This window comes from Nyctereutes procyonoides, unplaced genomic scaffold, assembly GCF_905146905.1.
Source record: "Nyctereutes procyonoides isolate TBG_1078 unplaced genomic scaffold, NYPRO_anot_genome, whole genome shotgun sequence".
Lineage (NCBI taxonomy): Eukaryota > Metazoa > Chordata > Mammalia > Carnivora > Canidae > Nyctereutes > Nyctereutes procyonoides.
This window is the reverse complement of record NW_026575052.1, coordinates 31,037,509-31,064,547: the sequence shown is the minus strand read 5'-3', so window position 1 is coordinate 31,064,547 and position 27,039 is coordinate 31,037,509. Positions and strand designations below refer to the sequence as shown.

Below are 27,039 nucleotides of genomic sequence, written 5' to 3'. Positions count from 1 at the left end.
AGTGTGAAAAATAGTCATATGATGATTGCAGAAGTCCCCTTGCCATCGTCGCCCTCTCGAGGCAGCTCGCACCAATCTTTCTAATTAAGATGCGTGTAGGAAGATAAGTAGGAGGCAGTTCGCATTTCTGGAGATCCTATCCCTTGGTTTCCGATGGCCCTGGCCCTCTCCATCGGTTTAGTCCTTTCTGTTCAGAAGCTACGCATTTCAAAGAGAAGCCCTCAAGTGTTACCCAAAAGTATTTTAAAAAAACCCAAAAACAAGAAAATGCTTACATCGACAATTACAATTCCCCCAAATGCTAAAACATAAGTTTCTTGCTCTGAAAGAAAGCAAGAAATTTGCCTAAAACCCTCCAAAGCCTTCCCAGTGGGTTAGATAAAAACACCCTCCACCTTGCACAGGCCTCAGCTCCCCTTCTCCTGGTCTCCTGTTCTTTGAAGGTGTAAAATGGCCCTCGATTTTGGTTTTGCCTTAGGATATTCCTGGCCCAGACCTCTGTAGGGCTGGCTCCTTCTCATCATTAAAGTCTCTGCTCAGATGTCACCTCCTCCAGCCACAGGTGTCCATCCATCCTAGGTAGCTCCCATGCACTGCCTCTCCCAGTCTCTCTGTTCCCTTTGCCCATCTCACTCTCTTCTTCTTCTTCTTCTTCTTCTTCTTCTTCTTCTTCTTCTTCTTCTTCTTCTTCTTCTTTTGTTTTAAGTTAGTTAGCTAGTTTATTTGTTTATGTAAGCCCTACCCCCAAAGCAGGGCTCGAACTCCCAACCTGGAGATGGAGAGTCACATGCTCCTCCACGAAGCCAGCCAGGCGCCCCGGCCCCTTTCACCTCTTTGTCTTCATCACTATTCAACATTATTCTCTTGTTCACTTTTGGTTTAAACATCTTTGCTTTAAGCCTTCTCCTACCTGAATGTCAGCCTCCGTGAGAGGCCCTGTGTGCCTTGAGTCCATCGTATCTCCAGGGCTCGGAACGGGGTCTGGTGTATAGTTGGGAGTGAGTAATTTTTTTTTTTTTGAGTAAATATTTTTTGAGTGACTACATATTCCCTTCCACGAACAGTTCGCAGACGTGCCACTCGGGCCACACCCCGTGTGGGGTAGTGCCAACATTTCAGGAGCCGTAGTGTTCCCGTCGTAGGCTCCTTAAGTTTCTCCTAATTGATCCCCAAACAAAATCAGAATAGCTGCCCAGGAGAGGCTCCCGAACCGAATAAAAGGAGAATTGTAACTCATCGCCAACAAAATGTCAAGGGAAGCTTGTGATCGGCTAAGAGTTCCATCCTGGTTCCAGTGACCTTTCTAGGATTAGGATTTCTTGTGATAAGTTAAGGACTATTTCCAGTGCCTTTTTTTTTTTAAAGATTGATTTATTTATCCTAGAGAGAGAGCATGAGTGGGCGGGGTGGGGGGCGCAGAGGGAGAGGGAGAGAACCCTCAAGCGGGGTCCCCGTTGAAAGCGGATCCTGACTCAGGGCTGGATCCCAAGACCTCGAGACCACGACCTGAGCCAAAATCAAGGGTCAGACGCTCAACCCAGCGAGCCCCCCAGGCGTCCTGATTATTGGTATCTCTTTTAAGTTTGGGGACACAAGAGGTAAAGAGCCCCATGAAGTTACAATTAGATATAAGAACACAGTGTTTGCAGTATTTGGTTAATGTTTACTTTTTCCTCTTTCTTTTTTTGAGCATGAAAGATTCAGGAAGGTCAGTTCCTGAAAGAACCTGCAAGACCAATTTCCCAGGGCAATGGATGACCGATATGGTTAAAACAGTAATCAGCCAAAACAAAAACAAAAACAAAAAAAACCAGAAATCAGCCCCATGACTCTTTTCTGGCCTCCTCCACATAATTGTGGCAGCGCTCTGTCTCAGATTGATGCCCTCCCTCTCTCCCTTCAGATGATGGTCTCAATTTACCCTGATCCTAGAAAGTTCTTTTCTGCTTGTATTCGAGGAATGTTATTCACAAAACAAACTAAATGTAGGTCTCCAACCAACTGTTAAGAATGCCTCTAAAGTATTCTTTAGAACATTCATTATTGGGGCGCCCGGGTGGCTCAGGGGTTGAGTGGCTGCCTCGGCTCAGGCCGTGACCCCGGGGTCCTGGGATCAAGTCCCGCATTGGGCTCCCCACCGGGAGCCTGCTTCTCCCTCTGCCTGTGTCTCTGCCTCTCTGTTTCTAACATGAATAAATAAATAAATAAAATCTTAAAAAAATAAAAATAACTAAAATGTTCATTATGGAAGATAAAGTCTCCACAAAAAGTGCATTAAACATACATGTAGTTTGATAAATGTTATAAAAGTAATAGCCATGTGGCCTGCACCTGAGTAAACGGAATATTGCCAGCACCCCAAGCACATCTCACTCTTCTCTTCCACTCTTACCTTTATTTTCTTAAGAAAGATAACAATGAAAAAAAAATTTAAAAAATTTTAAAATTTTTAAAAAAATAAAAAAAGAAAGATAACAATGTCTTTGCTTTTCTTTGTATTTTTGCCACTTAATGTTTAGAATTCCCAAGTGATATAAGGTAGTTTTGCCTGTTTTTGAACCTTATATAAATGGAGTCATACTGTGTTTTTTTGAGCGAAGGTGGGCTTGTTTATTTTGTTCAATATATTTGAAAGACCCAACACTTTGTTGGAAGAATTGCTAATTGGCTCATTTTCATCCATAATACTCCATGGTAGACATTTTTTTAGGGTTGGATTTGTTGTTTTTTGGGTTTTTTCCCCCTATAGCTGCAACTCTGAGGTCTTTCTATGGTTAGGTGGTTTAAAGGAATTTGAGTATTTTTTTTTTTAGAGAGGAAAAAATAAAGCAGTTCTAGAGTATAGTAACACTGTTAAGACATTAGTTCTGGAATTAGATTACGTGGGTTGAATCCCAACTCTTAAAATTAGCAGACGTTTTGAGTAGATGAAGGAAACTTTCTGAGCTTTAGGTATCTCCACACGGGGGAATTACTTGTAGCATAAGATCGTTCTAAGGATCAAAAAAAAAAAAAAAAAAGTCCATAAAACCGAACGGAGCCTGGCACAGGATAATGATGATGTTTGCAATTATTGTCACTCCACTTGTTGAAGTTCCCATCCAGGTACTCTCTCTGTTTAACCTTGGATCCTTCCAGGAGGATCTTGCTTAATACATAGGAATTTAGGCAATAAAGCTTTACTCACCATGTGTCATCATCCTCTCAGAAATTGCCTTCCCAGTGACTTCCTCAAGAATTCCTCCGTAAATCTGTCCAAGGAAACCACCCTGCAAGGCCTGGGACTCTCCTCATTCATGATTGGATGGGGAACCTAGAGGCCCTTTAGGCCAGGCCCTCACCAACTCCAGACTGAGTTACCCTTGACCAAATGCCAATCATCACATTTGTGCACTAAGCCGGTGAGGCAGAGGAGAAATATTCTAATCCTGCTGTCTTCTCTCCTCTGAAACCTAGTTCTAGGGATGTAAGCCTTGAAATGCTGTGAAGGAATGTGCTGTTTTCAAGTGGCAGGAGGTTATCTGAAAGATGGGCATGGCTCATGGCTCCACAGGTGTCTTAGAATGGGGAATCAGGGTTGTATTCATTTGCTCATCCAACAAATATTTATGGAAGAATCATGTGACAGGGATTGTTTGGGGCAGATGAGAGACAGCAATGACTTGTTAAATTTATGGAGACTCTCTTGTGGCCCAGGATATGATCTGTCTTGGTGAACGGCCCAAGTGCTGCTCAACAACCTTAGGAAGAGGGGCAGCCCGGTGGCTCAGCAGTTTAGTGCCCGCCTTCAGCTCAGGGTGTGATCCTGGAGACCCGGGATCAAGTCCTACATCATCAAGTCCTACATCATCAAGTCCTACATCGGGCTCCCTGCATGGAGCCTGCTTCTCCTTCTGCCTGTGTCTCTCTCTGTGTGTGTGTCTCATGAATAAATAAATAAAATCTTTTAAATATTAAAAAAAGAATGTTAAAAAAAAAACAACCACCTTAGGAAGAGAGTGCTATTTACCATCTATCCCATGTTTACAGTGGAGAAAAAAAGAGGCCTGTGAAGTTTAATTTCTCTGTGTGTTGATCTTATCCAGCTACTAAGTGGCAACATTGAGATTTGAACTCACATTTCTGATGCCATATTTTGAGCTCTGAACTTTCTCCTTTACAGAAAAGAAGGAAGAAAAATTGTTTTTTTTTTAAATCTTATCATTCATTTGATTGCATGTAAAATCAACAAATTTCTAATCATAGGTCTTCTGAGAATAATATTTACTTGGTTTCTGAGTCATGAGAATTTTCATCAAATAATGTTCAATAGTGTATGATAGTTGAAAAACACTACTGAGTTGCTGGGAAGGAATAGTTGATCAAAAATAATTAAAACGTTGCCACAACTTATGATCGCATGTCATGATTACATTGAGCATGGTATCGTGCCCCATTCAACAAACTTTATCTTGCTATTGAAGAATGATGTGTTTAAGTTTTCAGGCTGGCTTTTCTTTCTGAACATTTTCAACTACTAACTAATATGCACACCGTTAGGAAAGAGTTAAAAGAACAACGTCTTTACATTTTTCAATGTAGTGAGTGTTGTTTGGGAAGTTAACCTGAATGGAATAAAAACACTACACAATATTTCTTTTTTTTTAAAAAAAATGTTTTATTTATTCATTCATGAGAGACACAGAGAGAGAGGAGGGCGGGCAGAGACACAGGCAGAGGGAGAAGCAGGCTCCATGCAGGGAGCCTGATGCGGGACTCGATCCCAGGACCCCAGGATCATGCCCCGAGCCAAAGGCAGATGCTAACCTCTGAGCCACTCAGGAGTCCCATACACAATATTCCAATAGAAATTTAGCTCAGTGTTAAATTGAACCATATGAAACTGCCATTTTGTAGTTTAAAATGTTTATAAAACTTACCAATTCGTATAGTTTAACTTAATAAATCTGATTATTTCATTATCATGAATTCAGCAGTCACTGAAATGTAAGCTTTGCCAAGACAGGGACTTTTGGATTTTGTTCACTACTGTTGACGTGGTAAGCCCTCAGAAACTGGTTGGTGAATTAATTTGGGAAGCAAATGAAATATGGCAACTAACCCTCCACCCTAACACATGCCTTTGTGTTTAGGTTTAGTGGGAATAAGAAAAATAATATTTTATGCATAAATTAGTCCCTTTAAATTTTTTTAATTTATTTGAGAGAGAGAGCACAAGCTGGGGGGAGGTGGGTAGAGGGAGAGGGGAAGCAGACTCCCCACTGAGCAGGAAGCCAGATGTGGGGCTCAATCCCAGGACCCTGAGCTCACGACCTGAGTGGAAGGCAGATGCTTATCCGACCGAACTACCCAGGCTCCCTTAAGTTAGTCTCTAAAAATAACAAAAAGTTTAATTTAAAAACCTAATTCACCCAAGAGAATTGAAAACGTATGTCCACACAAACACCTGCGTGTTCATAGCAACATTATTGATAATGGTCAAACAATAGAAATAACTCAAATGTCCATCAACTGATGAAAGTTTAAACAACAGTGGTATATATCCATGCAATGCAATGAAATTAAATATTATTCAGCCATAAAAAAGGAATGGAGTACAGGCGGGTCCTGTAACATGAATGAACCTTAAAAACGTTATGCTAAGAGGCCACAAAAGGCCACTCTTGTGTTATCCATATAAAATCACATTATTGTATTAATGTATTATCCACATTAATGTATTACCCTACAAAATGTCCAGAGTAGATAAATCAATAGAGACAGAAAGAAAGGTAGTGGTTGCCAGGGTCTGGAGGCAAGAGGCAATGGAGTGACTGCTAATGGCACAAAATTTCTGGAGTTATACAGTGGTGGTAATTGTACAACCTGCAGAATGTACAGAAAACCAGTGACTTGTATGAATGCCTTTAAAAAATTCAGGATGAATTTTACGGTATGGTATGAGAAATACATTGCAACTCTTAAAAAGTGGGAAAAAAACCTGTAAGTTCTCTTCAGAACATGTCAAAGTACGCTATAAAATAATAGACATGTTTATAAATCTGAGAGTATTAGGAAATGTTCCCTTGTTTAATTATAAACTGAATGGAATGTTTGGAGATTTCAGTAATCTGACAGCGAACATTAAGAGGATTAACCTGACTTCCCCAGTGTTAACAACACCAGTTTAAACTGCATCATTCAAAACCTACACGGTCATGCTAAAATAATTGTAGCACTGGCTTACACACACATACACACACACACACAATTAGATTAATTACGCATTAAGGCTGTCATCATTTCAAATACCTTATATTTATATTATGCTTTTACTTCCTTAAGTATTGAATTGTGCCTAAAGATCTGCCTATGGGAGAGTCACATCTGTAACCACTTAATTAAAGGTAGAGAAATGGGTGGGATTGGACAAAAATTAATTAGCAATGCTGACATTCCAGATTGGAACACAAAGCAGAGCAGGAATTTAAGAAACCTATATTCTAGCCTGAGAGTTAAATGTGAGTACTAAAACTGCAACATTCTGGAGTACAATTTTTTAAATTTAAATTTTAGGTAAAAAAAAAATTAAAAAAATAAATAAATTTTAGGTAGTTAACATACAGTGCAATATTGGTTTCTGGGGTAGAATTCAGGGATTTGTCACTTACATACAACACCCAGTGCTCATTACAAGGGCCCTCCTCAATCTGCATCACCCACCTAGCCCATCCCCCACTCCCCTCCCTCCAGTCAACCTTCAGTTTGTTCTTTATCGATAAGACTCTCCTATGGTTTGTTTCCTTCTCTTTTTTTCTTTATGCCCTTCCCATATGTGCCTCTGTTATCTTTCTTACATTCCACGTAGGAGTGAAATCATCTGGTATTTGTCTTTCACAGACTGACTTATTTCACTTAGCATAGTACCTCCTAGCTCCATCCATGTCGTTGCAAACGGCAAGATTTCATTCTTTTTCATGACTAGCAATATTCATATATATATATATTTATATTTCACATCTTTATCCGTTCATCAGTTGATGGCCATTGGGGCTCTCTCTATGGTTTGGCTATTGTTGATAGTGCGGCTGTAACATCAGGGTGTGTGTATCCCTTGGAATCTGTATTTTTGCATCCTGTGGGTCATTATCTAGTAGTGTCGTTGCTGGACAATAGGGTAGTTCTGTGTTTAACATTGAGGAACTTACAGTACAGTTTAATTTTTTTATTTTTTTATTTTTTTATTTTTTTTTAATTTTTATTTATTTATGATAGTCACACAGAATGAGAGAGGCAGAGACACAGGCAGAGGGAGAAGCAGGCTCATACACCGGGAGCCCGACGTGGGATTCGATCCCTGGTCTCCAGGATCGCGCCCTGGGCCAAAGGCAGGCGCTAAACCGCTGCGCCACCCAGGGATCCCCAGTTTAATTTTTTTAAAGATTTTATTTATTTATTCATGAGAGAGAGAGAGAGGCAGAGATGCAGGCAGAGGGAGAAGCAGGCTCCATGCAGTGAGCCCTACAGGGGACTCCAGGATCACACCCTGGGCCTAAGGCAGTGTTAAACCCCTGAGCCAGCAGGACTGCCCCATACAGTAAAGTTTTAAAAACCAAATTGATATACTATATACATAAATAAAAGGATACATGGGGTGCCTGGGTGGTTCAGTCCTTAGGCTTCTGCCTTGGCTTAGGGGTCCAGGGATCAAGCCCCTCACTGGGGTCCCTGCCCAGCCGGAAGTCTGTTTCTCCCTCTCTCTCTGCTGTTCCCCCTGCTTGTGCCCTCTTGGTCAAATAAATAAAACCTTTAAAAAAAGATGCACGTTACCTGTTAGACCATGAATTTTCTCAAGTGGACATTCCAAGGGAACCAGCCTCCAAATTAAAAAATAAAACCTAGCACACAGAACGAGAGTGTTTTTACCCCCAAAGCCAAGAGAATATTAAAATGGTTTAAATCCCTTGGCGGGGGTGGGGGTGGGGAGAGTTTGCAACCTTGAGCTGGTGATAACGTGAACTCCAAAATGCACTTTATTTTGAAGGCAAATTTACCAAGGACACTACGTATTCCTCCTCCCCTTCATTAACCACTGTGAGCGCTGCTCCGTTTGGTCTGGCTCTAGGATTCCGAAACAGTTCCTTAATTCACGAGCGACTTTTGAGATCTCCCAGTTGTGGCTGCTTCTTTCCAACAAATTTTTTTTTTAGATTTATCTATCTATCTATCTATCTATCTATCTATCTATCTATCTATCTATCTATCTATCTATCTATCTATTTATTTATTTGAGACACACACAGAGAGGCAGAGACACAGGCAGAAGCAGATTTTAACCAAAGTTTCAGAGCAGAAAAGTGTTGGGCACAGACGTGCCTTTCGCGTCAGGAGGGCGCAGGAGAGCCGAGCACCCTTGGACCCCTGCAGGGTCGGTCCCCTCCGTCGGCCGCCCGTCGCCAAACGCCCCTTCGCCGCCGCGCAGCCGGGGGTGCTGGGGGGTCACCCCCACCTCGGGAGCGCTTGGGGGAGTCCACCCCCACCTCGCAGGCGCTTGGGGGGCCACCCCTACTTTGGGGGCGCTCGAGGGGGCACCCCCACCTCGGGGGCGCTCGGGGGTCCACCCCCACTTTGGGGGCGCTCGGGGAGGCACCCCCATCTCGGAGTCCACCCCAACCTCGGGGCACTCGGGGGTCCACCCCCACTTTGGGGGCGCTCGGGGAGGCACCCCCATCTCGGAGTCCACCCCAACCTCGGGGCACTCGGGGGTCCACCCCCACTTTGGGGGCGCTCGGGGAGGCACCCCCATCTCGGAGTCCACCCCAACCTCAGGGCACTCGGGGGTCCACCCCCACTTTGGGGGCGCTCGGGGAGGCACCCCCATCTCGGAGTCCACCCCAACCTCGGGGCACTCGGGGGTCCACCCCCACTTTGGGGGCGCTCGGGGAGGCACCCCCATCTCGGAGTCCACCCCAACCTCGGGGCACTCGGGGGTCCACCCCCACTTTGGGGGCGCTCGGGGAGGCACCCCCATCTCGGAGTCCACCCCAACCTCGGGGGCACTCGGGGGTCCACCCCCACTTTGGGGGCGCTCGGGGAGGCACTCCCATCTCGAGGTCCACCCCCACCTCGGGGCGCCACCCCCACCTCGGGGGCGCACCCCAACCTCGGGGGCACTCGGGGGGCCACCCCCACCTCGGGGTCCACCCCCACCTCGGGGCGCCCGGGCCGCCAGGCTGCGCTGTCCCTTTAACTGCACCGGGCGAGGGCGTGCGGCGCAGGGCGGGGTCCTCCCGCCTCCTCCCCCACCGCTCCCTTCCCCCGCCCACCCGAGTTTCAGGTGAAGGGGTCACCGAGGGAGGAGGCGGCGCCCCGCGCTCCCCCGCCGGCGGCCACCGCCCCCTTCTCCGTCCCTGCGGGAGGCGGCGGAGCTCCCGGGTGCGGCCCGAGCGCAGGGGCCCGCGCGGCGCAACAGGTGAGGCGGACGCGGGGCCGCGCGGCTCCAGGTCGGGCGGGGCGCCGGCGCGCATGCCCGGGGGCGGGGGGGAGGGGAGGGAGGGGGAGGCGCAGGGGGGAGGGGGCGGGGGCGGGGGCCGGCGAGCGCTGAAGGGCTGGCCGCATTCCTCGGCTGGCTCCCGGCTGCGTGCGGGCCGCGCTCGGCGTCAGGTGCGCCGCCAAGTGAGCTGCGGGGCGGGGACAGGGGCGCGGGGCGGCCGGGGTCCCCGCGCGGGCTCGAGGCTCGGGTCCCGGAGGGGGGGGTGGCGCCCGGCGCGGGTTTCGGTGGCGGTTTCGCCTCCGGGCTGGGACTGGCGGGAGTCGGGGGGAGCGGGCCCGCCGACAGCGCGGGGGGCGGAGAGGCTTCGAGGGGCGGGGGCGGGGCGCGGGGGGCGCGGGCACCCTTGGGGCGGGGGGCGGGCGGGCCGCGCGGTCGGCGGGCAGAGGGCGCGCCCGCCTCCTCGGGGTCCCGAGCGCGGGGCTGCAGTCGAGGGGCGCGCTCGCCGGCCGGGGCGACCCCAGCGAGCCCGCCGCACCCAGCCGCGGGGCGTCGCGGGGGGAGAGGGGCGCCGGGCTCCGTCCGGGAGGCCCTGGAGCCGGGCCGGGCCGGCGGCGTCCGGTGTGGCCGCGCCGCGAGCCCGCGTCCGTTTGAGCCTGGGGGGGCGGGGATTCGGCTCCGAGCGGGGCTGCGCTTCGAGGGAAGCTGTTCGCGCCGGGGCCCCGGAGCCGAGAGCCCGCCGGCGGGGCTCGCACCTGCCGGCGGCTGCGACCCCCGCGGCCCCGCGGCGCACCTGCCCGGGGCCGCTACCCCTGCGGCCCCGCCGCGCACCTGCCTCGGGGCGGCCCGGCTGGTCATGCACCTGCCCGGGGCCGCGACCCCTGCGACCCCGCCGCGCCGTCGCCTGCGCTCCCGGCCCCCCGCGCCCTCCAGAGCCCCGAGCCCCCGCGCCCGAGAGGCCGCGGCGTCCGCGGGGGGCCGCCCACCGGGGGCCGCCCACCTGGCGGAGCAGCCACTGAGCCGGGGCGGGGAAGGGGCGGCCTTCCAGGGCCACGGTGGCCCTGAGGCACAATAGGTGTATTATTGGGATCCCTGGAAAAGAGGAACCTTCCCGTTAAGGCACTTGGGGCGATTGTTGCTGTGATTGAAAGTAGTCCTTTCAAGGACAGGTCGATTTCTCAAGCCGCCCCCCCCCTTTATTTCGTTTGCACGGTACGAATGAATCGTGTGTTTTGTTCTCCTGTTGATTTAAGGTAGACCTTGCAAATGGCGCGACCACAGGAAGAGCGTCTGCCCCAAGCAGCACCTGCGTGGGGGCCTTGGCATTGATTTAGTAGGTGCTGCCCTGGTGAGATGATGGAGGGGAGGCTGGCAGGGGAGTGCTGGGCAGTCCTCCTCAGAGCCAGGTCCAGTCCTAAAAGACGCTTGTCCTCTGTATCCTTTCATGATCCAATTCTGAAAGGTAGATCTTACTAGAACTCCAGTTTACAGGTAAAACACCGGCAGGGGAAATACTACAAATGGTGTGGCTTGAAAATTGCTTCAGCTCCTCAGGGAGGCTCTGCTAGGAAAGAAGCAGCCCTTGAAATTCTGCACCAGAGCAACTTGGGGCTTTTCTAGAACTCTACCTTTGACTAGTCCCTGCGCTCTCATAAAATACTTCCACCTCTCGTTTGAGGTGACGGTAAACGTCCTGTTTTCTCTTAAAGATCATGTTGGAATTATTGCCCTTTCAATATTACAAGAGATTGCTCTTGACCACACAAATTAACTGATAGAAAATCTTTGACCTGCCCAGAAGGGAAGTTTTCTTCGATTGCATTTTAAGGCTTACTTGATTAGAGTCCCGTGCAGGCTTTTTTCATCCAGGTTATTATTTATGGGAATACAGAGGTAAAAAGACTTGTGGAGTTTTGTTACAGCTTTTGTTTTAGCCTGGAGGCTAACCCCATGCTTCCTAATCTTGACTATGGTATGAATCACCTGGGGGTTTTATTAACACAGATTCTGATTCATGGGTCAGATGTGGGGCCTGGAATCCTGCTTTTCAACAATTTAACGAGTGATGTCCATATGGTTGTGTGTTTGACTCTTTTCTCTCCTTGAGATTCTAAGCACTTAACTAATCTGGTTGACCGTACAGGATTGTATTTAGCTAGCGCTAGCGTTGTGAAGAACCTAAAGGCATTCACAGCCGTGTAGAAATCCCATCTGGAGAGTGTGGGCTCTTCGTTTTATAAATCAAATGTTGGTTGATCGTCACTTTGTGCCAGGGATTTTAGTGACCAGGTGGAAGAGTAATGATCAAGATAGACATCCAGATGCTTGGTTTTTGTTTTTTTTTAAATATTTATTTATTAATGAGAGACACAGAGAGAGAGAGAGGCAGAGACACAGGCAGAGGGAGAAGCAGGCTCCATGCAGGGAGCCCGACGTGGGACTCGATCCCGGGACCCTGGGGTGTCGCCCTGAACCGAAGGCAGGTGTTCAACTGCTGAGCCACTCAGGCGTCCCGACATCTAGGTGCTTGTAAAGCTGTTATTCCAGTTGGGGTGGAGATGGTCGCCGTTTAAAAAATTTAAAAAAGAGAGAAGGAAAAAATAATAATAATTAGGGAATTTGCTCTGAAAATACAGTGGGTTTGGTGGATGGAGTGGGTATTTAAGAAAAGAGCTAAACAGCAGGTGCCTGCCCATTTGTAGATAGGGAATGTCAAGATCAAGGCCCTTCTGGGATAGATGCCTTTAATCAGGTAGCGATGCTGAAAATATATGGTGTGCTTAAAAATCATCTGGAGAGTTTATTTAAAATGCAGTTTCCCATACAGAGCTTATCTATTGCAAAAGCTGCCTAATCTAAAAATTTTAGTTTGCTAATTAGGTGCCAAAATATAAATAGAATCATTTAATACTAGGCACAACTTTAAAAACTTCTTTTTTTTTTAAAGATTTTATTTATTTATTCATGAGACACAGAGAGAGGCAGAGACACACACAGGCAGAGGGAGAAGCAGGCTCCCTGTGGGGAGCCCAATGCAGGACTCCATCCCAGGACCCCGGGATCACGACCTGAGCTGAAGGCAGATGCTTGACCACTGAGCCACCCAGGTGCCCCTAAAAACTTCTCAAAGGCAAATTATTGCTGCTTGTAATTGAAAAGAAATAGGCTCTCCTTAAATATGATAAAGTTTCATCTTTTCTTTAGTTGATTTAAATAAGTATTCAGGGGCATAGCATTTTCAGGCTTTTGTCTTAGATTTCTTCTAGGACTGCTTTGGCCAGTAAACATTTTCCAGAGAACTTTTTTTTTTTTAATATTTTAACATTAATTTACTTTACATGTTTACTAAGAGCCTCCTGTATCCCTAAAGCTCCTCTTAGTCAGCTCTTTGACTTATGTCCCTGTCACTCACATGGTACAGGTTCTGTGACCATGGCCATTGAGCCCCTTAGGCCAGGTCCTGTATCCTTTTCATTCATTTCATTTTATCTTCCATTCAACATACATTTATTGACCAAGTAGTGTTAATATTGTCCTACTGGAGATTGGATAAGTCTGTTCTTGGTCTTTTTTTTTTTTTTTTCACCTTTGGCTGTGACTGTAAAGCACAGTCCCAGACTGCCTTGAAGGAGACATCAGAGTTCCTTCATGCAGCACAGTCTCTCCAGACTATCAAACAACTTGAGGTTTGCATACATGGCCTGAGATCAAATTGTTACTTGTTATTTTTGAAGGGTGTGTGGAGTCAGGGTAAGGGAGAGGCTTCCTAACATTGACGTGAAATCTGATCCCGAGTATCTTTTCTTCAAAGAAAGGTTTGTAGGACTACAAAGACAGCTCTGCAGATACTTGAAGGCTGCTGTAGTGGTCCTTCTAATGTTGATTTGTCCGGGCCAAACATTTCCTGTTTTTTTCAGTCATTTGTCTTAACACATGGTTTTTCTGGTTCTTGGTCAGTCAGTCACCCCCTGGAGAGGTACCTAGTTGGAACATGATGTACAGATCTCATGGTGATGCAGAAGGTTTGTTTTTTCTAGATTGAAGCGCTGTATGTGAATACTGCCAAAGTTTGGGGTAGCTTGTTAACTTTGTTGGAATTCTTACAAAGAAATGCACTTTTAGGGATCCCTGGGTGGCGCAGCGGTTTGGTGCCTGCCTTTGGCCCAGGGCGCGATCCTGGAGACCCGGGATCGAATCCCACGTTGGGCTCCTGGTGCATGGAGCCTGCTTCTCCCTCTGCCTATGTCTCTGCTTCTCTCTCTCTCTCTCTCTCTCTCTCTCTGTGTGTGACTATCATAAATAAATAAAAAAATAAAAAATAAGAATAAATAAATTTTTAAAAAAACAAAAAAAAAATGCACTTTTAAAAAATGAGTCTATGTTTGTAAAAGGATTTATTGGTGTCACCAGTATTTGAAAACAGATACAATGTACCTAAGTGCCTAAACACTGAAAAATGTCTCACTTTGAAGATAACCACCTTGCTGTGAATATTTTTGCTCATCTTCCTTAATATATCATCTTTTTTAATTATTCCAGCTTGGAGGTCAGGCTTATCCCCTGTGCTTGGGGATAGGAGAGTAGTGAGGTTCAAGGAAGAGAAGTAGAATTTGTCCCCACATATTGTGAGCTTTTAAAACCACTAGGTTGGGATGCCTGAGTGGCTCAGTGGTTTAGCGTCTGCCTTTGGCCCCGGGGTGTGATCCTGGAGTCCCTGGATCTACTCCCACGTTGGGGTCTCTGCAGGGAGCCTGCTTCTCCCTCTGCCTGTGTCTCTGTCTCTCTCTGTGTGTCTCTCATGAATAAATAAATAAAATATTAAAAAAATAATAAAACCACTAGGTTTATTTTAGCTCATCGTTCCAGCCCTGCAGAGGATGTGATGTGCCTGCAGCCGGTGGGTTAGTTATCCTTTCCGGTGTTTTGTCACCTGCAGATCTGGGTATGCCAGCCCACCTTGTCTGTGGTCACCAAAATGACCTCCCTCTAGGTGGACATAAGTGGTCTGTTCTCTTGCCCTATTTCAATTCCACTCTTCAGTCCCAGAGGCGTCGGCCTGACCACGCCGTCTGTGCACAGGGATGCACGGAAGATTCTCAGGCTTCATCTACCAGTTTGTTAATCTAGGAAAAGGACAGGAAGCCGATATGGCGTGACCTGTTCTTGATAAACTTCCTAAAGTTATTTGCTTCACGATATAAAATCTCTAGTGTTAGAGGAGATATGATGACTAACCTCTGAATCCAGGAAATAGCAGTTTGGAAAGGGATTTTGGTGTCTGAATTTTTGACAAAATTTGAACTTCATCCTTAGTCTGGATTAGTTTAGAATTTCCAAGAACCACCATGGAGGGGCGCCGGGCAGGCTCCGTCAGTAGAGTCTGTGACCCTTTTTTTTTTTTTTTTTTTTTTTTTTTTTGAGTCTGTGACTCTTGATCTCAGGGTGGTGAGTTTGAGCTCCACGTTGGGCATAGAGATTACTTAAACAACTATCACGGGGGCACCTGGGTGACTCGGTGGTTGAGCATCTGCCTTCAGCTTGGGGTGTGATCCCAGGGTCCTGGGATCGAGTCCCATGTTGGGCTCCCTGCGTGGAGCCTGCTTCTCCCTCTGCCTGTGTTTCTGCCTCTCAGTGTGTGTGTGTCTCATGAATAAATAAATAAAATAAAATAAATAAAATCTTAAAAAAAAAACACAAAACCTACCATGGAGCCTGGAATTTTTGGCATAGTCTTGAATGAGTGAGCCCTCGCTACAGGACTCAGATTCCTCTAAGGTCAGTTTGTCAGTATTTGACATTCAGCTTCAGAACTGAAGTTGTACATTTAATATGATTAAATTCAGTTTTTAAAGATTTATTAGTGTCCGTGCACCCCTGTGCTCCTGAGTCGAGGGGGGGGCAGAGGGAAAGTGAGAGAGTCTCAAGCGGACCCTGTGCCGAGGACAGAGGCTGACCAGGGACCTGATCTCCTGACCCTGAGATCACAACCTGAGCTGTGGAAGTCCAGAGTCAGTTGCTTAACCAACTGAGCCACCCCAATGCCCCTAATAGTGTTTAAATTCAGTGTTTTTTTTTTTAATGTTCTTTTTCTTTTTTTTTTTTTTTTTTATTTATGATAGTCACAGAGAGAGAGAGAGAGAGGCAGAGACACAGGCAGAGGAAGAAGCAGGCTCCATGCACCGGGAGCCCGACGTGGGATTCGATCCCGGGTCTCCAGGATTGTGCCCTGGGCCAAAGGCAGGCGCCAAACCGCTGCGCCACCCAGGGATCCCTAATGTTCTTTTTCTGAACATCGTATTGGAAGCCTGTCTGGACTTTTGCTGAACACTGTAATGTGCTAATGGCCAGAGTTGCCCATTTGTGTGTGCATCTGGGTGCTAGTTACACCCAGATCTTGGTGTCCCTAACATTCACAGATTCCCATCCTTGAAGTTTTACCTAATTACATTTGGGCAGTATTGTATCCTGAGAAATTTGGAATTGACTGTCCTTACGGATGTGAAGGATAGTTGCCATCGATTCTAAAGAACACAATTTAGAGAGTTTGAATTTCCTTACTTTTCCTAACAGAATACCTTATTTGCATGTACCTTATTTGAGAAGGAAAAAATATCCTACTGTTTAATATGCTCAGACTGTAGGTCTTGCTCAAGTGACCCTCCTTGCCCTCCACCCTCAGCTTCCTTCTCTATTGCTTTAAGTCTTGGTCCTTCTCCTCTGCTTATCTCTGTTCTGTACTTGATCACATAGTCAGCCCTAATAACTGAATAACTGCCTGTTATAGTTCTTTCTTCTTTGTGTGTGACCTTTCAAAGTACTTCTGCTGGTCCCCATGGTATAGTGTAGGCGCTTAATAAGTATTTGTTGATGGGGATGCCTGGGTGGTTCACTGGGTTGGTTAAGCACCTGACTCTTGATTTCGGCTCCGGTCATAATCTCAGTCATGATGTCAGGCTCTGTAGGGAGTATGCTTGAAATTCTTTCTCCCTCTGCTTCTCCCCCTATTTGCACATGTGCTCGCCCTCAAAACAACAAGAAAGGTAAATACATGGTGTTGCCAAAAGTTAAAAAAAAAAACAATATATTTTAAGAAATATCTTTTATATTTCTTGTCCTTTGAAGGAATAGTTTGGAAAAATACCATTTTTTAAAATGTATGCTGTAAAAACCTAATGAAATTTTTATTAATACAACTTAGTAATTAAAGTCAGTATTTGTATGCCAGTGGCGTGCGAAGCATGGTGCTTGGTGCTGTGAGGACCACCAGGCCGGATGGTTCCTATGTTCAGTGATTTCCCGTACTCAAGGAATTGATGGTCCCATTTGCAAGGATGGCAGTGAGAAGAACAAGAGGAATAATCAGGAGAAGTTAGTTGAGATATGGATCGGCAGGGAAACTGAGCTCAGTAATAATGCTGTTCCCCTACTTCCATTGCTTAGGTTGGCTTATTTTGGGGAGCTCTGGGATCCTGCTCGTCCTGAAGATCGGGTGATTATTGACATCAGCCATGTCATCGAGGCCTTTTGAGAGTCCACCTCCATATAGACCTGATGAATTGTAAGTAATTCTTTAGTTTTTGTTGTTGTTGTTATGAAGTCTGTCATATGTAAAAAAAATATGTATAGTTGAAACATTCATCTGTTAAGTGTTTGCTGTATTGGGACACCTGGGTGGCTCAGTGATTGAGCATCTGCCTTCAGCTCAGGGCGTGATCCCGGGGTCCTGGGATCGAGTCCTGCATCGGGCTCCCCACAGGGAGCCTGCTTCTCCCTCTGCCTGTGTCTCTGCCTCTCTCTCTCTGTCTCTCATGAATAAATAAAATCTTTAAAAAAAATGCTATATTAATAACGTGTGTTTGTAAATTTAGATTGAAGCAAAGGGCATGAAGTGGAAGTGCGTTTCCCTCTGAAGCTTAATGCCAGGATGCCACTGTTTGTCTGCAGAGGCGACTCTTGTCGCCGGTTGCAGTTGTTTGCTTCTGTATAGCTTAGGCTTAAACTCGTGTGTATATTTATTCCTTTTTTTTTGTTTTTGTCACAAACGATATGAAGCTTCTGTATTAATGCTTTGTTTAGGGGACTGATCCTGAAATTCACTCATTGTACTTTTATTGACATCCAGTTCACACACCACCCAATTCACCCATTTGGAGCAGACAGCTCAGTGGTGTTAGTGTATACGCAGAGTTATACGACCATTACCAGGTCAATTTTAGAACATTTTCATCACCCCCTTCCCAAAGGAACCCCTGTGGACTAGCACTCACTCCTTGTCCCATTGGCCACCATCACCACCCCAACCCTGCCCCAAGTACTGGGCCATCACCGATCTACTTTCTGTGTCTAGATTTGTCTGTTTTGGACATTTCCTCTGAATGTGATCATGCAATATGTGGTCCTCTGGGGCTGATTCTTTTACTTGGCCTAATATTTTCCACATTGTCAGTTTTAAGAGTGATTCCTGCCGTTATACAAAGCAAGAAGGAACCCTGAGGGTTCTTGGTGTCCCTAGTCATTTGGAAATTTAACAGTGAAAAATTTGAAATGGGTTATCACACGTTGATGGGGATTTTTTTCATTCAAGTAGTGTGTAGCCTCCACTCTTTGATGGCTGTCGTGGGAGTCTGTTACGCTGCCTCCTAACACCTGAGCATGGTAGGGACCCAGTTTGTGACGGTGTGGTCTCGAAGTCATGCTAGAGAACATAGTAATCGGGCAGTGCTCTGTGAACCCCAGACTCCTTTTGTGTTGTTTTTGTAAACACCGGTGAAATACAACACACACATCAAAAAGAGCACAGAATGTGTGTATGAAATGATGAATAAAGACAAAGCAAAATCATCAGTTGAGAAATAGGACATCTCCAAGTCCTTCCGTGTGTTCCCTCCTTTCCCTGGAAACCACCGTTGTGACGAATGGCCAGCACTTTTCTCTCTTTTTTTAACTGTTTTATATATACTAAACAGTACATTTCAGTTTTACTTGTTATTAAACATTTTTTTTTTGCCTCAGAGGAGTGCTACAGAAATAAAATGTGAGGGGCACCTGGTGTCTCAGTCAGTGAAACATCTGCCTTTGGCTCAGGTTATGATCCCCGGGTCCTAGGATGGAGCCCCATGTCGGGCTCCCTGCTCGTGCACTCACTGTCTTTCTTTCTCAAATAAGTACATAAAAATTGAGAAATAAGAAAACATGAACCATATGTATAGTTTTGTTCTAACTATATTAAAAACACATTCTAATAATAGTTTTACTATTTATATAATATGTAATTGTAATATTTAAAATTTAACGTGATATATACAGAATATCATTTCAATGTGTGATATGAACACTGAGATAGTTTGCATTCCTTTTTTTAATAGTTGGTTTTTTTTTTTTTAAGATTTTATTTATTTATTCATGAGAGACACAGAGACACAGGCAGAGGGAGAAGCGGGCTCCCTGTGGGGAGCCCGATGCAGGACTCAATCCCAGGACTCCAGGATCACAACCTGAGCCAAAGGCAGATGCTCAACTGCTGAGCCACCCAGGCGTCCCTGTTACTGAGATCCTAAATGATATAATCATTTTTTAGAAATGATATAACTGTTGTGGAGAACATTTCCATATTGTCTCATTGAGCTCAAGGTAAAAAAAAAAAAAAAAGAAATTGACTCAAAAATTCTCCTGTATACATAGCTTAGGAAAATAAGTGCTGTGTGTATGAGGACACACATTCAAGGATTTTCAGAGCTGCGTTGTTCGTGACAGCTCCAGATGGAGACATCCCAAATATCCAAGTAGAATGCGTTATCGGATTTTCATACGTGCCATCTTCAAAGACCAGCTTATCAGTGTTCCTGCCAGTTTCTCCATTTCCTTGAATTCTGTGGTTGGCAGCCCCGGTAGTAAGATGTCTTGCTTTTGAAAGAGAGAGAAGTGGCCCCAGGAAATAATGCAAAAACCAAAGGGGGTGAGGTGAGGTTAGGAATTGAATTTTGTTCCACCAGGACCCACATTTCTTAGATTCAGTGTGTCACACATCAATGTGATGTTTATGGTTAAATCACCAGAGTTGGAAAGGTATTTTTTTTTATAAAAATCCAGTTAGGCATTGCCCTGATGAGCCCTCATTGAATATTTGATTTACTTTGTAGCTCTTAACTCACTAGAGATCTCGTAGTGACTTGTTTAATGTCTTATTGCCTCGCACCTGTGAGGGGCCTGGGTGAGACCCTCCTGTTGATTGTTGTGTCCTCGGTGCTTAGTACACACATTAGCCTGGTGGTTCCAACCAATAGCTGTCATGTGGATGAATGAACGAATGTGCTTTCTCGGGTAGGAGACTGAGGCTGCCAGGAATTGGACATGACCCTGGGCGGGCCACTACAGTTGTCGTATCTGAAGGCACCGGTCTCAAGTCACACAAGCAGAAGGGTTGACATCATTGTTCTAAACTGCTTGGATCCCCTTCCCAAGGATTACAATTTAACTGGTGTGGAGTGCTCCCCCTGGGGATTTTACACATTTCTCAGGTGATTCGAATTTGCAGAAAATTCTAGAACCTTTACTCCATAGACATTAGAGTGGTCCTTGTCCATGTCTGGTCTCTCAGACTCTCAGCAGCAGCAGCAGCCTCTGGAAACTTGTCCTACTCCAGACCTGCAGAATCAGCGACTTGGGGTAAGGGACCCACAATCTGTGTTTTAGCAAGTCCTCCTGGTGATTCTGACACAATAGAAACCTTTCCTGTTGAGTGAGTGTCTCCGTAGCTTCAGGGAGCCATAACAGAGGACTGCAGACTGGTAGCGGATAAACATGAGTTTATTTCTTACACTTGAGGCTGGAAGTCCAAGAACAGATGCCTGCGTGGTAGGTTCTAGCGCAGGCTCTCTTCTGGGTTGCAGACTGCCAACTTGGGGTTGTACCCTCACATGGTGGAAGGGCCAGGACAGCTCTCTGGGGTCTCCTTTGGGAAGGCACTGTTCCCATTCGTGGGGGCTGCAGCTCATAACCTCATCAGGCCCTGCTTCCTGACACCATCACATTGTGGCTTAGGGGGTCGACATCTGAATATGGGGGGACATAAAGTGTCCCATTGCAGCGGGGTGGTCTTAACAGTTGTTGGGTTTTTGGTTTGTTTTTATGTGTGTGTGTGCCAGTGGATGGTTTAAATTATTCTGCCTGTGTTATATGTGTTTTCTGCTTACCTCAAAACAGTACTGACAGGAAAGTGTTTTCATGTGCATTTCAGCAAACCCAATCATTATGCACCGAGTAATGATGTGTACGGTGGGGACATGCACGTCCGACCCATGCTCTCTCAGCCGGCGTATTCTTTCTACCCAGAAGATGAAATTCTTCACTTCTACAAATGGACCTCTCCTCCAGGAGTAATTCGGATTCTGTCCATGCTTGTCATTGTGATGTGCATCGCCATATTTGCCTGTGTCGCGTCCACGCTTGCCTGGGATAGAGGCTATGGAACTGGCTTAATGGGTGGTAGCATAGGCTACCCTTATGGAAGTGGCTTCGGGAGCTACGGGACTGGCTACGGCTACGGGTATGGCTACGGCTACGGCTACGGCGGCTACACGGATCCCAGAGCAGCAAAGAGCTTCCTCCTGGCCATGGTGGCCTTTTGTTTTATCGCTGCATTGGTGATATTTGTTACCAGCGTTATAAGGTCTGACATATCCAGAACCAGAAGGTACTACTTGACTGTAATAATACTGAGTGCCTTCCTGGGCGTCATGATGTTCATTGCTACAATTGTCTATATAATGGGAGTCAATCCAACTGCCCAGGCTTCTGGGTCTTTATACAGTTCACAGATATATGCCATGTGCAACCAGTTCTATGCATCTACAGCTACCGGACTCTACATGGATCAGTATTTGTATCACTATTGTGTGGTGGATCCCCAAGAGGTATGGGTGTCTTTGGTTCCCTGCTCCTGCTTTGGGTACAGGTTCTCGGGATGCTTAACAGAATCCCTTTGGGAATTTTTTAAAAAGGAGTGATTATAAGACCTCACTTGTATTTAAATCAGAATCTGGAGAGGGGCTGGGTGTCATTATGAAGGTAGTATTAACATGTCCTATAACTCATCCACTTGAAATTTGGTTCAGAAATTTTAGTATGTTCAGAGTTGTGCAGCCATCACCCACAGTCGGCTTTAGAACATTTTCACTATCCTCAAAAGAAACCTCATACTTGTTAGCAGTAACTTCTCATTTTTCTCTAACTCTTCCCAGATCTAGGCAACCACTAATCTTATTCTAGATTGGCTGATTCTGGATATTTCTTTTTTTTTTTAAAGGATTTTTTTTAAGATTTATTTATTTATGATAGACATAGAGAGAGAGATAGAGAGAGGCAGAGACACAGGAGGAGGGAGAAGCAGGCTCCATGCCGGGAGCCCGACGTGGGACTCGATCCCGGGACTCCAGGATCGCGCCCTGGGCCAAAGGCAGGCGCCAAACCGCTGAGCCACCCAGGGATCCCCTGGATATTTCATATGTACAGAATCACACAGGATGTGGTCTTTTATGATTGGCTTCTTCCTTTTTTTTTTTTTTAAAGATTTTTATTTATTTCTTCATGAGAGTCACACACAGAGAGGCAGAGACAGAGGCAGAGGGAGAAGCAGGCTCCATGCAGGGACCTGATGCGGGACTCGATCCTGTTATCCTGGGATCACGAGCTAACCTGAAGGCAGATGCTCAACCGCTGAGCCACCCAGGCGCCCCTCTTTTTTTTTTTAAGTTTTATTTAACCTCTGCACTCATCGAGGGCTTTGAGCTCACAACCCCAAGATCAAGAGTCACACTTCCCCGTGACCAAGCCATCCAGGCTACCTCCATGATTGGTTTCTTTCATTTCACACTTGTGTTTTCAGGGGTCATGAATGTTTTGGCACGTTGTATCAATTCCTTTTTATAGCTGAATACTATGCCATTATGGCTGCCATAGTTTATTTATCCTTTCATCAGTTGATGGACGTTCAGGCTACGTCCATATTAACTATTATGAATAATGCTCCGAACATTTGTATACAAGCTCTTGTGCAAACCCATATTTTAATTTCTCTTGAGGATATTCCTAGGGTAGAATTGCTGGGTCTTATGGTGTCTCTGTGTTTAAGCTCTTGAGGAACTGCCAAACCGTTTTCCAAACTGATTGGTCTGTTTTACATTTACCAGAAATGGGTGAGGATTCCTGTTTCTACACATCCTCACCAACATTCTTTTTGTCTGTTTGGTTCTCTCCATGCTGATTAGTTAGTTAAGTTGCTAATATTTTCCTGATGGATTTCTAGTCTTTTTTCCTCCTGTTTTTTTTTCTTCCCCCTCTCCTTCTACTGACTCAGGAATTCTTACTCTTTTACCTGAATGAGTCATTTTTTAGGGGGGGGGTTTAGATCATCTCCAGTAATTATCATTTATTTTGAAGGCTGAAATGTTTTCCCTCCATATGTAGGCTTTTCAGAATGTCTGTGTTGACATTCAAATCTTATCTCTGGTGGATAGGGCTGAGGGTTGGTACTCCTGTGTCACCACACCCCCTTCTCTCTTAGTCCTCTGAATGCCCCCAAACCTGTGTTCGCTGAAAAAGGGTACCACTCGTAGACAGCTGCACAGAGACCCACCTGGTGCTGTTAGCAGAATCTAGGCCGGGATCCTGGTGTCGGGCTCAATTTCAAGTGTCTCTAGGCCAGTGGACCACTTCACATACTTAGCAGACCTTGGGAGAACTGTCAGGAGGAGGGTTTACTTGTCACAGGGCCCTTCCTTGTATGCACACAGAAGCCTCCTACAACAGAAACCACCTGCCAGACCAAATGAATCATTCATCTATTTTCTCTCGTTCATAGTGTGGTTAGATCATGTCTGCATAATTTATGGTAAGGCACATCCTCTGTCAACTGGCACCCCATAAACGTGGTCATGTACTTAAAGCTACTTCTGAGAATAACATTTTCCAAGCCCTTTAGAAGGATACCGATGATTGAGTTAATTTACTGGCCATTTTCATCTGTTTATGAACATAAGGCCACTTGGTGCTCCAGCGTTGAAACTAGATTTCTATAACTTAAGATGGATTAGGGCAGCGGGGGTTGCTCAGTCCTGTTCAGCGTCTGCCTTTGACTCAGGTCATGATCCTGGGCTCCTGGGATCGAGCCCCACTAAGGCTCCCTCCTCAGCGTGGAGCCTGCTTCTCCCTCTCCTTCTGCTACTCCTGCTGCTTGTGCTCTCTCTCTCTCTTTCTCTCTGTCAAATAAGTAAAATCTTTAAAAAATATTTTTATATAAAATTATTTGTATTTTAAATATAAAAATATATATTTTTTAAAGATTTTATTTATTTATTCATGAGAGACAGAGAGAGAGGCAGAGACACAGGCAGAGAGAAGCAGGCTCCGTGCAGGGAGCCCGATGTGGGACTCGATCCCAGGACTCTAGGATCACGCTCTGGGCTGAAGGCAGCGCTAAACCGCTAAGCCACCCAGGCTGCCCAAAATCTTAAAAAATAAAATTTAATGAAGATAGTACCTAACTGTAAGCCTGTTCTGAGTATTGAGTCAAGTTGTGTATGTGTTGCTAGCCTCAGCCCAACTGTTGTGGGCTACCTTTTATATTTCTAAAATGTAACTCTATCAGTTGTATATCGCTTGAACTGCAGATAGGTTTTTATTGAGGGTGGATTAGGATAAAGTAAACAATTAGAATCTAACTAACTGTGTCAATATCCTTAATCTCTTTTTAGGCAATTGCCATTGTCCTGGGGTTCATGGTGATTGTGGCTTTTGCTTTAATAATTTTCTTTGCTGTGAAAACTCGAAGAAAGATGGACCGGTATGACAAGTCGAATATATTGTGGGACAAGGAACATATTTATGATGAACAACCCCCCAATGTTGAAGAGTGGGTAAGTGTTAAAAAAAAAAAAAGAGCAAATGTCCCATCTTTTTTTAAGCCCCCTCCCCCACGTTTCTCCCTCTAAACCTGACTTCTATTGCTTTGTGAAACTATGTTCTTGGAATTATTGTTTGTATACATTGAAAAAATTGATCTCATGTTTTACTCAGAACTTGAGGTGGGATGATAAGTGGAAATTGTTTTACTGCAAGGTGAAATCAGATTTTTTTTTTTTTAGATTTTATTTATTTTAGGGGGAGGGTAGTGTATGCGAAAGCAGCGGTTGGAGTAGAAGGGGAGAGTCTCAAGCAGTCTCCACACTGAGCCCCTCAAGGTGCTCCATCTCATGACCTTGAGATTATGAGGTCAGTCAAATCGAGTCAGGATGCTTAGCCAACTAACCCACCCAGGTGTCCCGGAAATCTCTATTTTTAGGAAGTATGCCTCCGCACTGAAAAGAACTGGCTTCTAAAGGAATCACACGGAAAGAACGTGGTCTTGGCAAAACGAAACAACTCCTCCCCTTCCCCTTTTATTTCCCTGGTTATCATTTTAGAGGAGAACACTTGCTCAGGGTGCTCGCTGTCTTGAGTTAAGAGGGGTGTTTCTGGAGTGGTAGCAGGTGGCATACGTCTCAAGTTTTTACACGGACGACAGCCTGACAAGTCACAGTGACTAATTCTGCGTGGATACTTACAGCAGACAGAGATTAGAGCAGTTCCCTTTTTTGCATAGACCGTGCTGTTATTTCTACCAGTATGTGTAGATGTGATTTGCAGAAAGTTTAGCGAGCCCCTCCCTCCAAAAAGAGCTTGGAAATTAGCTATTTAGCACGGAAATAGCACATGTGGATACCTCACGCGTCTTTAGAGATGTCTGGAATGAGACTTTATTTCTCAGGAACCTTGTTAGCAAGCAGTTGGAAGCGTCCTCAGGAACTACCATCAGAAGTTTCTTTGCACAGACTGCCTCGGAGGTTGGTGGGGAATCCTGGCCGCAGCTTCCAGGGGAGGTTTGTTCTGGCCAGTGGGAGTGGAGCAAAGAGGGCCAAGTGGGGGGGGCCCTGCTGGTCAGGTCAGGGTTAAAGACGCTGCTTATCTGGAAGCTTCCGTTAGCTTTGGCATTCTGTATGTCTGATTTTAAGAAATCTAGAACTGCAGATGAGATTTTCTTGTTAAGGAGCCAAAACAAAAACAGTCTTTGGAAAATCAGGTGTGGTGTGTATAGGCTGCTTAGAGGGTCTTAGAGGGTGGGGCCTGGTTCCTGACCTTGCCTGAGGCCTGCCTGGGGTGTTTTTTTTTTTTTTCTTCCCTCCTCCATTTCCTCCCCGGTAAAGCCTGAAGGTGTTAGGGAGTGTTTTCTTTCGACCTTTAGCTCCAGGCAAGGCCACCTGTAGATGGAATAGGACCGTCTATTGTGAATGGTGAAGTAAATGTTTCGCAGAGAGTTTCTGGGTGTGTCAGTTTTCACTGGCTGTGGATTTGTTTACTTAAGGTTTCGAGAGCCTTAAAAAAAATCCCCTAAACTAAAGAGAGACTAGTGCTGGTAAGGTTGGAGTGGTGGTGAACTTTGGCCTCTCATCTGAATTCTTTTTTACTGTCCTACGGTTTTAATCAGTTCTCAGTTCTTTTGATAATTGGGCAATAGATAGCCATAACAATTTATGGACGTGATAATGATGATGAAGCAGCAAGGATTTTACTTTTATTTATTTGTTTGTTTATTTATTGGATTTATTATTTTATTCTTAGTTTTATTTTTTAAGGATTTTGGTTATTTTTTATTTTATTTATTTATTATTTATTTATTTATTTATTTTAAAGATTTTATTTATTTATTCATGAGAGAGAGGCAGAGACACAGGCAGAGGGAGAAGTAGGCTCCCTGCGGGGAGCCCAATGTGGGACTTGATCCCAGGACTCCAGGATCACGACCTGAGCGGAAGGCAGATGCTCAACCACTGAGCCCCCCCAGGACTCCCAACGGTTTTGTTTTTATTCCCCCCCCCCTTTTTTTTCCAAGATTTTATTTATTTATTCATGAGAGACCAGAGAGAGAGGCAGAGACACAGGCAGAGGGAGAGGCAGGCTCCATGCAGGGAGCCCGACGTGGGATTCGATCCCGGTACACCAGGGTCACACCCTGAGCCGAAGGCAGATGGTCAACTGCTGAGCCACCCAGGCATCCCAGGATGTTGTTTTAAAGTCATCTCTACACCCACTGTGGGGCTCGAATCCACAGCTGCAAGATCAAGAGTCACCTGCCCGCTGACCTGAGCCAGCCTGGTGCCTCAGCCAGGGTGTTTGGCTTTTCCATCCATTGTCCCCTCACCTGCCCAAGTGTGCTTTGCCGAACTTAGGACTTCCTTCTTGTTTCTTCTGTTTACTCCCTGTGCCCTCTTGTGCCATTCTGCTCACACGCATTTCACTCTGTTCACGTAGTGGATTTTTGTCCCCTTAGCTCCCGCGCTTCTGGGTCAGGCTGCTTCGAAGAGTGGAGAGGTTGGTAGACAGGATGGAGTGGGGCAGCAAAGCAAAATTTATTGAACAAGAGTACAGAGCTCCCAGAGAGGAAGGGGGGATCCCCCCCCCCTCACGGGTTACCCTCAGAGCTTCTAAGTTCAGGGATTGTCATGAGCTCTTTGGTGGAACTCCGTTAAGCAATCAGG

The 27,039-nt window shown here is 45.7% G+C and overlaps 1 protein-coding gene across 5 annotated transcripts in view; it reads left to right on the top strand.

Annotated features, from left to right (window-relative positions):
• Positions 1–9,323: 9,323 nt before the first annotated feature.
• Positions 9,324–27,039, top strand: part of OCLN (occludin) — a 56,069-nt gene continuing 38,353 nt past the window's right edge. The window contains exons 1-5 of one of the 5 annotated variants that reach the window (XM_055331957.1): positions 9,332–9,451; positions 15,589–15,798; positions 16,910–17,027; positions 20,706–21,381; positions 24,220–24,381. In XM_055331957.1, the coding sequence (XP_055187932.1) occupies positions 16,978–17,027; positions 20,706–21,381; positions 24,220–24,381 (888 nt within the window). In that variant the 5' untranslated portion in view covers positions 9,332–9,451; positions 15,589–15,798; positions 16,910–16,977. Of the gene's footprint in view, positions 9,452–9,570; positions 9,655–15,588; positions 15,799–16,909; positions 17,028–19,813; positions 19,987–20,705; positions 21,382–24,219; positions 24,382–27,039 lie in introns of those variants that run through there. The other 4 variants (XM_055331954.1, XM_055331956.1, XM_055331955.1 and 1 more) reach the window with 4 other exon arrangements.